The sequence below is a fragment of the Rhyacophila brunnea genome, unplaced genomic scaffold, assembly GCF_057557595.1.
Source record: "Rhyacophila brunnea isolate RB1 unplaced genomic scaffold, BYU_Rbru_1.0 scaffold_24, whole genome shotgun sequence".
Classification (NCBI taxonomy): Eukaryota; Metazoa; Arthropoda; class Insecta; order Trichoptera; family Rhyacophilidae; genus Rhyacophila; species Rhyacophila brunnea.
In genome coordinates this window covers 28878308-28893159 of record NW_028232904.1, presented here as the reverse complement: position 1 = coordinate 28893159, position 14852 = coordinate 28878308, and the positions used below count along the sequence as shown (strand labels likewise).

Genomic DNA, 14852 nt, shown 5'->3' with positions numbered 1-14852 from the left:
GTTACATGTAATCGTACGTAAAACATTTTACCGTGCCACAGTTTGCCGTGAGCTTTCTTATCGGAAAGAGATGACCGTATACTATTCGGTCTCCAATTGTATTAGATTCAATATGAACATTAATTCAATTTTCATGATTGATTTTGGCAAAATTCATGAATTCAAGAATGAAATCTTAACCTAACCTAACCTATAATCCAGTATATCGGCTATTTTCAAAATTTGTTTGCTGCTGGCTTCTTGGAAAGTAGAAACCGACAAGAACCGTGTTTTATTTAGACATGAATTTTATGTCAGTACTATACGACCCAAAGAGGTTGGATGGTCTTTAATATATGGCCATATATTTCCGTTACAACATTTCACGGTGAAGTGTGATACGGCAAACTGCAAACGTACAAGTTTCCGGACACGGTCAAAAAGTACTATACTTTAACATCACTGTGTTGTTTAACAAGAGGCTGTGTTAACTTTTAGAGCGAGATAGACAGTTTAGACGGCTAACTTATTGTAACAATTATAATACCTCAATACATAAATATGGTAACCTACCCTTGATAGCCGCCAATAGCAGCCTTGTGTATAGTATAGATGCGCAGCGCAGGCGTAGTTATTTATATAAATATTCTAATGACGCCGTGGGTCCCAGGCTCGAATTCTGGGTCTGGTGAGTACACATACCTATTGTTTTTCAATTTGTGGATAAGTCAGAGTATGGACCTAATAGATTGAGCAAGTGGCTGACATCCATTTCTAATAAAAACAAATTCTGTTAATACAAACCTATACTCTTTTGAGGCCCATATGATCTTATTAGGATCGGACAAGGTCGAAAAAAAATATGAATATATTTTATTGTGTTAATTTGATATACAGTATAAACAAAAATTAATTATATTCCATGCTATTGAGATTGGTGTGTGTGCTTAGTGGCTGAAGATACCGATAGGCGAAACCCGGGTTGTAAAAAATGCTCAAATGTATTAGTACAAAATTAGAATTCTAATATCACTAATTTGAAGATATATTATTAATATTTTCAAGTACAATACTATACAGCCATTTCTTTTCTAATCACTCAATTATACTATAATGATGGTAGACCTAATCATTTTATTTGATATTGTCTGTTTAGATACAGATTATTAAGGAATACTCGTGAATACATCATATTATTATGTATTTAATATGTTGAGAAAATGGCAAACAAGCATCTCTAGTGAAATAAACAAATGCAATTAGGTAGGCTGTTAATATTAGATATAAATAGTGCACACTAAACTTTGTCAGTTATACTTATTTATTTTCATTGAACATATAATACAATTTTCAGATGTTGCTGGTTCGTTTTTAAAACTCAATTAAACCTGCCTAAACCAAAGCATAATAGTTTAGGTATGCTTCGGGCGATCCGATAAAAATAGTGCGCACTCTTGCAGTCATACTTATCTGTTTTTGTTGTATTAAGAATACACATTACAGATGGTGTTACATTTTTTTTTTAAATTCATTAGGTCCTGCTTAAACGAAACCATAATCGATAAAAAATATTTTATAAGTAAACGAATATTTTTCGACTATTATCTATGGTGGCATTTGTTAGGCAGGGTTTAATTGAATTTAAAAACAACTAACAAACATTGTAGTCTTAGTTGAATGAAAACAAATGCGTTTGACTGATAACGTTTAGTGTGCACCATGTCTGTCGGATCTTAAGAGCCTACCTCCGCCCTTCGCCACTGCTACACACCATTAAAGTGACCTTGAGATTTTCGTTTTTCAAATCATTATAAATAGAATTAAATTAGTTAAATAATACAAGAAAAAATAATATAAATACGCGGAAATACTTAGATTTATTTATAGAATTTTTAGGCATAATATAACATTGGATTTTTTTGTTATTTAGTGTAGATTTTTAAGATTTTTATACATAGTATGAAATATGTAAAACAATAAGGTATATATTTTTTGATTTTTAATTTTAAATAATATAAAGATGAAAATTAAAGTTTGTTTTTTTAATAACATTATAATAATTTATTAAAAACTTACGCAATTGTTGACCATCTGACAAAGCCACCAAAAATCCAGCGAGCAGCACGAAACTTTGACAAAACATTTCTAATGACAATAGTAAATACACCTGTTGCTATAACAACGACACTTTGAACAGTAAGTGAATGCTATGAGAGTTACCTGTTGATTGAATGTAACCGAGAGGTAGATACTATAATCTCTTTGTGAGGAGGGGGAAAGTGCACAGCCAAGAAAAAGTCGACGAGAGGGAGTTGAAACAAAACCTAAGTGCACTTGAGGTATTGTAATTTTAGATAATTTAAAATAAATAATATATTTTTTTGTACAGTGTTTCTTATAAATTCTTGTAGAGGCAGTAACTCAACTATGCATTACAATACCGTATGAATATATCAATACCAATATTTCGGTATTTATTATTAAATACCGGTATTCGTCAAAACATATTAGGTATTGAAAAAAAAAAGTAGTTACCTATCGATAAATTTTATGGCAACCTAAAGTACTTACCTACATTTATAACGTTTACCTTTATAAATATGTATTGATAATTTGATAATTTTTATAGTCCGGAAACAGAAAAAATTCAACGTTTGTTGGATGTACATACTATTAACGTTGGATCAATAGTAAGTTGTAGATGTTAATGGAGATTAGATGGAAATGTTTGCCACTAATATTTTCTTTTTCGAAATATGTTAATTTATCGCGATAATTCCATAACTATATTTGAGGGTTGTGTTTTAATTTTATTTAACTTTTGTTGGTTTAAGTCAATATTTGCGTTTCGGCAGCATAAAAATTATACACTAAATTTAATACACAATAAATAGTTAAGTAATGAAAAATACCATTAAACTCATTTTCGAAAAACATAAACGTTTATGCTGTTTCTTAACCTCTTCTTAACTTAACCGGTATTTCGGTATCGATAAATAATTGAATACCAATTTTGAAATACCGGTATTGCAATCCCTAAACTCAGCGCAGTGATCCTAGTACGAAACCAATCATCGCAAGATGGTCAATACATATGGTGTCTATTTTCCTATTATAAAGTTGAAATACTTAAGAAAACAAAGAAGCACTTCTTCATCTATCCATGCCATTCCTCTACCAGTTTACTAATTCAGTGGAACTGCACTCGTATCAACAATTACTGAGGTTTTTAAGCCAGGAAATGTGGTGTCGTCCTCTGCTATCTTTGTTTACCGTTAACCTTTCCTTCGACAATGAGTTCGGGAATATTATACTATTTCTTCCTCTCATAAGATGGTGAGGTAAGATAATTTATCTGGCTTTGATTCTCAGCAGAACTTAATAATTAAGGTGAGAGAGTGCTCTGTGAAGGTCGAACACGAAGAATGTGGGATATTTTTGCAAGGTCCGCATCATGAGACAATCTACAGACTTTTTAGAAAACTATCGGTGTGTGTACTTATGTACGCGCGTTAGAAGTTGTACTTCTTTGGCGTAACAAAACAAAAACATAACATGTGATAACCTAGATTATTCGACTAGCTCTTTATTATCTTGTTAAATTACACACTCAAGAAAAAGGACCGCTTATTGGAACGCCGTTGGTTTATTTCTATTCACTTTAACTTATATTACTAAATTATATAAGTGTTTCTCGTTGTTTTTATTTTTATAGTAACAATTGTCAATCTGGCGTTTAATTGTTTGTTTACGCAAGGAATTGCAAATGGCCGACAATAATAAATTCGTTTCCTAGGCAACGGAACAATTCTTCGTACATATAATAATAAATTCGCTGCCTAGGCAACGGAATAAACTATAATATTATACTGTATAATCGTCACGACTGCATTATCATACTGTGGCGTAAAGGCAGTGCGTTCGACTGATCGCCAATCCAATTGAGTGAGATTTTTTTCGTGTGAAAAAATAAATTATGTGTTACATGTCATACGCCAAAAATACACTCTGATCTGATTTTCCAAACGCGCCTAAAGAAGTATAACTTCAAAAACCGTATATCATGTCATTGTGATACCTTGTCTTGTTTCATCTTAAAAGTTTACAATTGATGACTACATAAATTATATACCTAAATATCATAAAAGAGTATTGTTGTAAACGTCGTTGTGTTGATAACAAAGCCATATTTGGTACATCAGATATCCGTGGTTATAGTACTTTTTAAAATGATTATTTTGTCAACACATGCATAATATATTAAATTTTTATCTAACTTAACAGAGTATAGTCAAATAGATTCGGTAAATCTTTCAATGGAGTCTGTGATCAACTCTTAGGTTTGGAGAAATTGCAACATTTGGCGTTCCGTATTTTTGCACAGTTTTTTCATTTTTTTAGGACATGCACAGGGAGAGAGAAACAAATACGGTCTCCATTTTATTTGGAAGACCAAGTTAATGGTTATTGATCGTGTTAACCAGCACTCTACTCCAAAACCTGTAAACAGTGGACGACTTTGTATATTTAGGATCAACCATTAATGGAAAAGGCGGATATGAAGAAGATATGATCTAATAAGAAGTCACACACAGATTGCGAAAAATGCGATGGCATGTCTTACCACTATATTGAAGTATCGTAGAATTTTAATTACCACAAAAATTGTGTTTATGCAAACATTAGTATTTTCAGGGCTCGAAATGGAATGGAACGCACCGGAGCGCCGTTCCGGCTCGTGAAATTTGTAAAATTATCGCTCCGTCTTGTGGAAAAAATATGTTAACCGTCTGAGCTAGATAGGCCATAGAATTAAAAATCTGATACACTTATTATTATAAAATACACATACAATTTCATAACTATGTAAATATCTTCAGAAAATTTGTCAAGCGCTCCGGTCCGTAAACTTTTCCATTTCGAGCGCTGAGTATTTTTGGTTCCATGACAAATCAGAACAGTGACAAAACAGAACATGACAAAAGCTATCGGTTTTTGGGTCGTCATTTTTCTAGTAGGTATATGCATGAGTTGTTTTCAAAAAAATGTATGTTCAATACATAGATCGTTACATTTTCAAATCTTGTTCTTTGAATAAAAGAAGTTGTTTATAAACTAAATATTTGTTTTATGTTTTAATGCCTAGTCTATGACCTTGCAATAATGAAATTTTAAATAATATTATTTAAAAATATTAAATATTCATAAGATAATTAGACATACTATGTATATGAACATCACATGAATGAAATATGCGTACAACAAAATATAATGACAGTTTAATTAGAAGGATTTTGAAATGATCTTATCTTTAGAAAAAAAAATCATTTAATTAAGTAAGTATACAGAATTTTCGGTAAAACAGAACATGACAAAACAGAACAGTGACAAAACAGAACAACGATAAGTATAACTATGACCTTTCAGGAAAAATATAAATATAACATTGAAATTGTCCTATCTCTATTATGTTAATAGATTTTTAATAGCACAGATTTTCAATATGCCATAATAAATCAAATTATATACCTAATTACTGCATTCCTAATCGCTAGAAAGCCTCAAATAAACGGGACTTTGCCGGCAAGCTTAGGATATCTCATCTTAATCAATATAATATGTTCAAAATGATTGGGTGACTAGGTACAACGAAATAATGACCTAACATAACCTAAATAGATTCCACAAAAATTAATATTTCATTCTTCCCCTGGAATGCTTCTTACTTCTTGGACAGAGTACAGAATGAACCAGTCAATCATCCAAGGACTACAGATAAAATAACAGCTCTCGATAATATGTTGGAGACCCATTCTGTAGTTTTTTTGACACATGTATTTTTCGGCGTAGACCGGATAACGTAGAGACTTGTGGTTTTGGGTAGCATCCAGGGAATGCATAGCAGAGGAAGACATTTGGCGCACTGGAGTGATGGAATGAAGGAGCTCACTGGGAGCAAAGGATCGAGAGGGTTGAATTGTTTTGGTTGCTCAAATGATCACAGAACTTCAAGGTGTACATTTCGTAAAAACAAAGAACGGTCGATGCTAAAAATAATACACGTATGCTCAGAAATAATATACGTACCAAAAAAAGTCTTGAAATAAAAAATATCTTGTGAATTATTCATCAAATATTATAAAAATGGTTTAATTAAAATTACAGTCTACGAGCAAAGGTTTACTTTGAAGGTCATATGAACATACATACTAACGTTTTTATTTCTGAAACAAAATTCTACTATTTGTTTTACAAAATGTGTTTATTGCATTTTAATTTGATTAGTTAGTATTAGACCGGTTCTCGCAGTTGGGCGCCGAATTTATTATAAGATTATTTAATATCTCCGAAGCTAATGGTCTAATTATATGAACATATTCACAGATTTGACTACTCGCGCCGATCGTCGGGAGCAATTGTCAAAATTGGATAGTAGTTACACGGAGCGATCCAGCTGTCAATTTTGATTGATACATACAGTAACCCAAAAATACCTTATACTCGTATAATGTTTCAAACTTTCATGTTTGCGTTTTATCGTAATAGATTCTCGGGTTTCCACCGAATGTGCTTCTTCCTTACGAAGGCTCAGAGCAACCGTGTACTGAGCTTCAAAAACAGATGTTTGCGACGAATACTGGGTGTGCGGTGGTGTGACTTTAGGAGCAACGAGGAGATAAGAGAACACACCAAGCAGCCTCTCATCACGCTGAAACTAAAGAGACGACGTTGGACCTGGCTCGGCCACGTGTTGCGGATGACAGAAGAGAACCTCAACCTGGCTTGCCTGTTCTTCAAGCCGAATGGATTCTGGTGTGTGAGAGTGTATACGGCGGAGCTACGGGATGCTGGTTTGACCTGGAACGAAACAAGAAGACTAGCGAGCGACAGGGATTCTTGGAGGCGCCACGTGGTGTCCATATGCTCAAATTAAGGGGCGGATATAGCCAAAGAAGACAAAATTACTTCCTTCTTCTTTCCTCGCCGTTTCGGGGTCGTTGCAGAGGCCATTATCAATATATATATTGTGTTATGATAAAGTGTATTGTAGGTATATGAATGCAAACGTTGCTCTAAGAATGTCAAAAGGAATTCAATTAGCTAATGGCAAACGTTGCTCAGAGTAATGTGTCACTCGTTACGACCAGAGAAACCGGATCGAATAATCGATTATGCTGACAGTACCGGAAGCCATGACGTTTTTAACCGTAACCCAACATCCTTATTAATATTTTCAGGGTTTCTATACATTTCGATGGCCGCTTTTATCAACCGTGAGAAATATCCCTTATTCCGACGAAATATCTTGGTTTCGAAGTCAAATTTGTGGCTTCTACATTGATATATGTTAATTTGAAGACAGTTCTGTGAAATATATAACCACTTAAAAAAAAGTACGATGTATGTATGTTCAATAAAAGAATACATTTTTAAATCTAGTGAATTATTCATTGAATAATAAAATCAGTTTAGCAAAAAAATATCTATTAATAATATACGAAACAGTGTTTCCTTATACTCGTATTTTAATACTTCAAAGGTCATTTCAATCTATTAGAGATTGCATTTTGACAAGTGACAAGTTGTTAATTGTATTTGGTGCCGCTTTTAGCAGTGGACTGTAATTTAAAGATACTGATGGATGGTGGATTGCGGATCTAATGGAGGGGGTTTACACGAGAATACCAGGCATTGACCTTTGATGTTGAGAGAGCTGGCGCTCACTGGGACCGGTTCGGTGTTCACGCACTCACGCACTGGTAAACGAGCGATACACTTTGGATGGATGATAATATATTATGAAGTTGATGAATGATGATTATATGTTCAGGATGGATGATATAGATGCGACGTTCACTCAAACAGTAACAAATTTAGTGCATCAAAGGTCGAATAGATACGTTTTGTCTGAGTAGCTATGTGGTTAGCGCCGGCTAAGCTATAGCAACTCGCACATGACCGTTTTCTGGATATTACTTGAGCTAACCCATACGTGACGGCTGTCTTGAAGTAACGTTTGAATTACTCTGTATAACGCGGTGCGGCAATACGCACCCGTTCGTTCTCTTGAGCTGACTGAATTTTATTCGCAATCACGGTCGTCTTATGACCCGTGATTTCTTGTTTGCAATTGTTGTCTGGTTTTGCGACAATAACAAAATAAGGTGGGGAAATAAGGGATGAAGGCCACTACAATCGGCCCAACCAATATTTTAATTTGAAAACACTTCTGAGAAATATATAACCACTTGGAAAAAAGTACGATGCATGTAATATGTTCAATAAAAGAAATCTTGTGAATTATTCATTGATTAATAAATTCAGTTTATCAAAAAATATCTATTAATAAGCTTAGTGGGAATACTAAACAGTGTTTCCTTAATTTTTCATGCTTCAAATGTCGTTTCAATCTATACGAGATTCCATTTTGATAAGTAACAAGTTGCTAATTGTATTTACTAGTGTATGTCAGTGGCGAAGGGTAGAGATAGGCTGTGGAGATTCGACATATTTTTTTCCGACCATGTCCGATCCTAATAAGATCATATGGGCCTCCACAGAGTGGAGGTTTGTATTAATAGATTTTGTTTTTACGAGAAATGGATGTCAGCCACTTGCTCAACCTAATAGTCTTATACTCTGACTCATACACAAATTGAAAAACAATATGTGTATTTGCCAGACCCATGCTCACACTAAACTTTACCAGCCATACTTATTTGTTTTCATTGAACTAAGAATACAATTTGTAGATGGTGCTGGTTAGTTTTTAAAATTCAATTAAGACGGTACTTCAGTGAAACGGCAAATAATTTTCGACTATAGGTGCGACGAAATTTTGGACTCGCTGGCAATCGGAGAGCGAACGTCGAGCTGTGAATACGTCAATTTTTTTCGTGATGGCGACGGGGGTATTAATTCTTAAATCGTGTAAAGATGACTAAAAAACGTTACTCATTTACTTGAAAAAGAAAACATGTCAATGAATATATTATTATTGTTACTAATAGAACAATAAACAGAACATTAAATGGACGCATGTTGGATTTATATGACAAATTATATTTCAATTTCAATTTATTTTTTAAAAATATTGTGGACATTACAAATTATAAGTTTAAGACGTTCACAACATGACATATAGAAACAAAGAAGTATACTTAAAACAGTAAGTGTTACATAAAAAAGAGATAGATAGTATGTTATTAAACCGTAGAAATATGTACATACAAAAATATTAATTAGATAGGTACAAGGAAGTATACCGGATGAGTTATGCGGACACTATTTTAAGAATTTATAAAACAACGTCCACCTATACTAATCCTCACGTAGGTGGAATATATCAACACCCGAAGCAATTTCATTGAACATAGTTATCGACCTCCCAATTGGCATCACCAGTAGCAGGTTGGTTCTGCACCTTGGGAGAATAAACAACTGATGTTCTCTATTTCTAAGATAGTTATCAGGGACACACAAGTCAACACTGCCCAGAATGGCAGAGTTCTCATTTATACCTCGTATAAGTCGAAAAAAATACGTAGCCAAATAAAGATTTCTTCTAAAATGCAAACTGCAGTATGTAAGCATGCCTAAGAGAAAGTCGGTTGGATAAAGCCACGGATAGTATCCGTACAACCTCAAATAAAGGAGTCTCAAGAATTTCTTCTGAAACCGCGTTTTTCGTTTGGTTTTTCGTTCGGCACGCGTCATTTGCACAATCCGCGCATCGCCTAGCCACGATCTTTTTAGACCATGCCTCAACTGAGGTATAGCCTTAAACCCTGCGAAAACCAAGTCATAATAGATAATAGTAAAAAAATACTCGTCTATCTATAAAATATCTGAAATTATTCAATTAAATCATACATAATTTTGAATATTTTAAAGATAAAATAATATTTTTATATATTATAGTTCAGTTTAGGTAGGGTTGAATGAATTAAAAAAAAAATGACTAACAATATGTGTAATAATATGTATTCTTAATCCAACGAAAACAAATGAGTACGAACTAAAAAATGTGCACAAGTTTATCTTTTCGTCCAAAATATACCTAAACTATTATGGTTTAGTTTAGACAGGGTTTAATTGATTCTTAAAAACTAACCAACATCATCTCTGAATATTGTAGTTTTAGTTTAATAAAAACAAATACGTACAACTAACAAAGTTTAATGTGCACTATTTATGGTGGATCTTAACAGCCTACCTCCACCCTTGGCTACTGGTCTACACTAAGGTGAAAAGCAGACCTGGGAATGAAACCAAAACCATACCCTACATCAGGGTTTCCCAAACTTCTTCTGCAATGGAACACTTCACAAACCCGGAAATTTTAACGGAACACTTAGTTTATTTTTTAGTTTATTTATTAGCGCGCGTTCTGTCAATTTTGGCAACTGTCGTTAAACTGACAAGACTTCAAGAAGTCAGCCGGTCAGGTAAAAACAATATACCCCATCTTTTGCATGCACGCGGTGTGAGAAAAGATGGTCCTCCGCCTGTACCTAGATCATGGCCCCCACATCTCGAAGTGGGCCCCACGCTAGGATCTTTGGCGGGTCCCTTACTTATCGCTCAGGTTAAAGGCAATGTGACGATCTACAGTTTTATATTCCAAATGGTGTTCGACGTAAAATTAAGGGCAGTTTTAGTGATTTTTTGTGTATTTAATACACCCACTTTTATGTTGATATCCACAATTATGGACATATCAAATATCAAAAATTGTATGGCAAAATTACATATTATTAAATGTTAGTATGCTTGAAGTAAAACAGCGCAATTTACTATTAGTGCATGTTTGTGATGTGTGTTTATCTCACTTGGCTGGTTGATCTCTCACGCTGGGCCCCTCGTAAGACCAGGCCCCCAGGTTAGAGGCCTGTCAGCCCCCACCCCCTTATGGGAGCCATGACTTAGATACTTGAGGCCATAAACATCAGTGGAGATTGATCATCACTCGCCTTTCAATATGAAGTAGATTCTTTAATTATTTTAGTTTTACTTATTTTACTTCTACTTAGTAGAAGATCTTTAAATGTGTTGCAGTGAATAAAACCTTTCAAAATGGTCACGGAACACCTACTCAGGTTCGACGGAACACTGGTGTTCCGCGGAACATAGTTTGGGAAACCCTGCCCTAGAGCCTTGAAAATCTCTCAATTACAATTACTAAGAACAAGAACTGATAATGGAACTTCTAATAACTCTGTTTGAAATCTAATGAAGTTAAAAGTCTGCAGATTTGGGATGTTTCACGCGAAGAAAACCCCAAAGACTGTAAATCATCTGATTTGCATGCCAAACGAGTAGGGGCATAAAAATAAGGGCGCTTAAAATTGCCTATGATCGCTGCCGTGTCCGGAAACGTATACAGTTCGCCGTATTACACTTCACCGTAAAATGTTGTATCGGAAATATATGGCCGTATATTAAAGACCATTGAAGTTAATCCCTCCAAGCCAAAACCCGCCACCCACCATACCCGGTCTTAATCGAGCGTATCACGTGGCCCTACATTGGCGATGTGAAGCATCTAGTTCAGCTTTAGGCCGGTAATGCCCTAGGAGAAGATACCTAGGACTAAGGTTGCTACGCTCAAAGTGAGCTCTGACTGAGTTTAAAGTTAAGCTAAGTTAAAGTTAAGAGTAAGCCGTCCGACATGTCTATGCGGAGAGGAAATTCAGGATGCCAACCACATACTCTGGGAATGTCTTAGAATGTGATCCGAACGGGAGGAGATGCTCAGGTCGGTCCAACCAGCTGTTGGGCCCATCGGGCCGTCCGACTTGGTTGCTACTAAGGCTAATTAATTTGCATTTAAAAAAAATTGCGGCGTCTTACAGCGAGCGTGAAGATCTCTTCACATAATCTTTGCTGCCCGTATGATTAGCTTTATTATTTTTGTTATATATACACTAGAATCATTTTTATTTTTATAATTTCCATGTGCTCTTCTCTCCCCGGCACTTTCCATTAATTATAAAGTAGCTATTGAATACCGTTCAACCTCTTTGGGTCGTATAATACTGACATAAAATTCATGTCTAAATAAAACCCTGTTTTTGTTGGTTTACACTTTACATGAAGCCAGCAGCAAACAAATTTTGAAAATTGCCGATACACTGGATTGTTAGGTTAGGCTAGTTTTTCATTCTTGAATTCATAAATTTTGCGAAAATCAGCTATGAAAATTGAATCAATGTTGATATTGAATCTAATAAAATTGGAGACCTTATAGTATACGGTAATCTCTGTCCGATAAAAAGCTCACGGTGAACTTTGCCACGGTGAAATGTTGTACGTCCAATTTACATGTAACCGATCGCTGCATGTTCGACGGGACCAAACCGTGAATCGTCGCTTTTAACATCATTTAGCTCTGCTGAAAAAAAACGAAAGATGTTTAAATACTTCTATTGGTGATCGACAGATGTTTTTTTAAAATGTTAGTTCTTTGTTAAATTAATGGGGAAATCCAATCGCTTCAAGTTAATATATTTCAATGCGTCACACCAAAACAATAGCATCAACTTGTGACCTATGACGATCGTACCAATCAATAATTAACTTATCATATTGTTATATAAAAAACCTTTAATAAACATTCACCTATATCACGAAACACTTGGATATGTTTTTTAAGGCGATACATCAGTGAAACGGCAAATAATTTTCAACTATCGGCGTTACGAAATTTTGGACTCGCTCACTACTCACTGGAATTCTAAGAGGGAACGTCGAGCTGGGCACACGTCAATTTGTTTTGTGATGGCGACGGGCGTATTAATTCTTTAATCGTGTAAAGATGACTAAAAACGTTACCCATTTACTTTAAAAAGAAAACATGTCAATGAATATATTATTATTGTTACTAATAGAACAATACATGGATGCATGTTGGATTTATATGACAAATTATATTTCGTTAGGGATGCGTCATTTGCACCCGCGACCCGCAATCCGCGCATCGCCTAGCCACGATCTTTTTTGACCGTGCCTCAACTGAGGTATAGCCTTAATAAATCATAATTTGAGTCAATGATGTACCATCTTCTTCTTCTTCTCAATCCATGTCTGCTTAAGTTGTGATTATATTATGATGCACGTCGCGTACCGTCACGGCGACAAATTTAGTCTATGGTTTCGTCATTTTGCAGAATATTTTGAACGATTACCATATCTGTAAATTCAATGATGGAGAGTGCCAACGCTAATGTATTCGTATTTTGAATTACTATTCATTATTCATTCTAATTTCCATTCAACAGTCTCCACGTGTGTGTACGTTAAAATTACTTGCGAAATTTCATCCATAGATAATATTTTGAATAAAACCCAATTTTGAGACCATAGATAATAGACAACGTTCAAATAGAAGATACATAGTGTCATTCGCTAAAAACAAAAAACAAGCGATTTTGACTTGAGTCAAAAATGTGTAGCCATGTATAAAATGATAAAGAAAACGTTCATTGAGTCATGCGGGTGTCGATGCAGTGCGGTACACGTGAGGTGACCTCATCTTTGTTCTGGTGATTTCGCAGATTTTACCATTTTGACAATGTTTGTTTAAACGTTCAAAATATGCTACGGGATGGGAGCATCAGTTTGATAACATTTTAAACACCAAGAAAAATGATATATCATACTTTTTTCCCGTAGCGGCAGCTTACTGTGACTTCACGTGATAGTGCGCGACGTGCATCATAATATAATCACAGATTTATTCACCTTGGTTAGAGCATAATATACATACATCATACTTATAGACAGTGAGGTTCTGTGTGGGGTAGGCAGGTCAAGCGTTGCTTTGTAGGAGCACATTATAAAGGGCGGCACATTAAGGAACGGATATAAATAGTACCACTTATGAAAACAATGGCGGTTTTCCATGAAACAGGCGATGAGGTCGCTTTATTAGAAAGAATCGATACCTAAAAGCTGTAAGTAGTAAGCAAGGTAAATTTGAACGTCAGTGGTATTTGTTAGATTTTATTGACCCGCCCCGGGATCAAACCTGGAGCCCCCGAATGAAAGGCCAACACCTTACACACTGGAATACAAGGGCTGCTTGCTTCAACATAATGTTCAATATGAATAATTTGTACATACTTAAATTGTGTGATTATTCATTAAAATATAATATATTAGCTAGTATCTGAAGTTGGGAACTAAAATTAAAAAGATCCTCACGCCATCTGCAAATTAAAGAGGCTTTAATAAGTTGATTCAAAATTACAAAAGATAATCGCCGATTTTAACGGAATTTGATAGAATACCCCAAATATCGCCAGCGATGGCCAAGCGGTAACTTTTCGACATATGATGTTGTGAGTACCAGTTTCGAATCCCAGCGGGTCTATTCTATACACACGGCTGCTTTCGGTCCGCTCAGCTAAATAGGGTAGGAAAGTATCGAATTATTACCACTTATTCTTATTGTAATAATTACAATAAGTTAACCGTCTGAACTGTCAAAACTGTCTATCTCGGCCTAAAATGTATCACAGACAAGAGAGGTGCTTTTAAAACATAGTATTTATTGTAACAATTATAATTAAATTATTGTAATTGTTACAATAAACATAAAAGTTAATAATTCGTTACTTTCTTACCCTATTTAGCTGCCGTAGCGAACCGAAAGCAGCCGTGTGTATAGAATAGACCCGCTGGTCTGACAAGAAAAAATATTTTGTTTTTTTTTCCATGTCTAGGTATTACTTGGACCCAGTGTATAAACCTAATAGGTTGAGCAAGTGGCTAATAGTCATTTCCTGCCCATAGGATCGAATACAGTAAATAAAAATGTGATTAGTGCATAGCCGTTAGTTTCATTAAGTGAAGCACATCGCCCGGACTGT

The 14852-nt window shown here is 34.9% G+C and overlaps 2 protein-coding genes across 4 annotated transcripts in view; one reads left to right on the top strand and one right to left on the bottom strand.

The window, feature by feature from the left end:
* Positions 1–2208, bottom strand: part of Jhbp1 (Juvenile hormone binding protein 1) — a 67879-nt gene extending 65671 nt beyond the window's left edge. For all 3 annotated transcript variants that reach the window (XR_015071247.1, XR_015071246.1, XM_085951270.1), the window contains exon 1: positions 2056–2208. Coding sequence is in view for 1 of the 3 variants with exons in the window: in XM_085951270.1 (XP_085807396.1) it covers positions 2056–2122 (67 nt within the window). In the remaining 2 variants the exon portion in view is untranslated. The remainder of the gene's footprint in view (positions 1–2055) is intronic.
* Positions 1–14852, top strand: part of Jhbp16 (Juvenile hormone binding protein 16) — a 119806-nt gene that overhangs the window by 30187 nt on the left and 74767 nt on the right. The gene's annotated exons all lie outside the window — the stretch shown is intronic.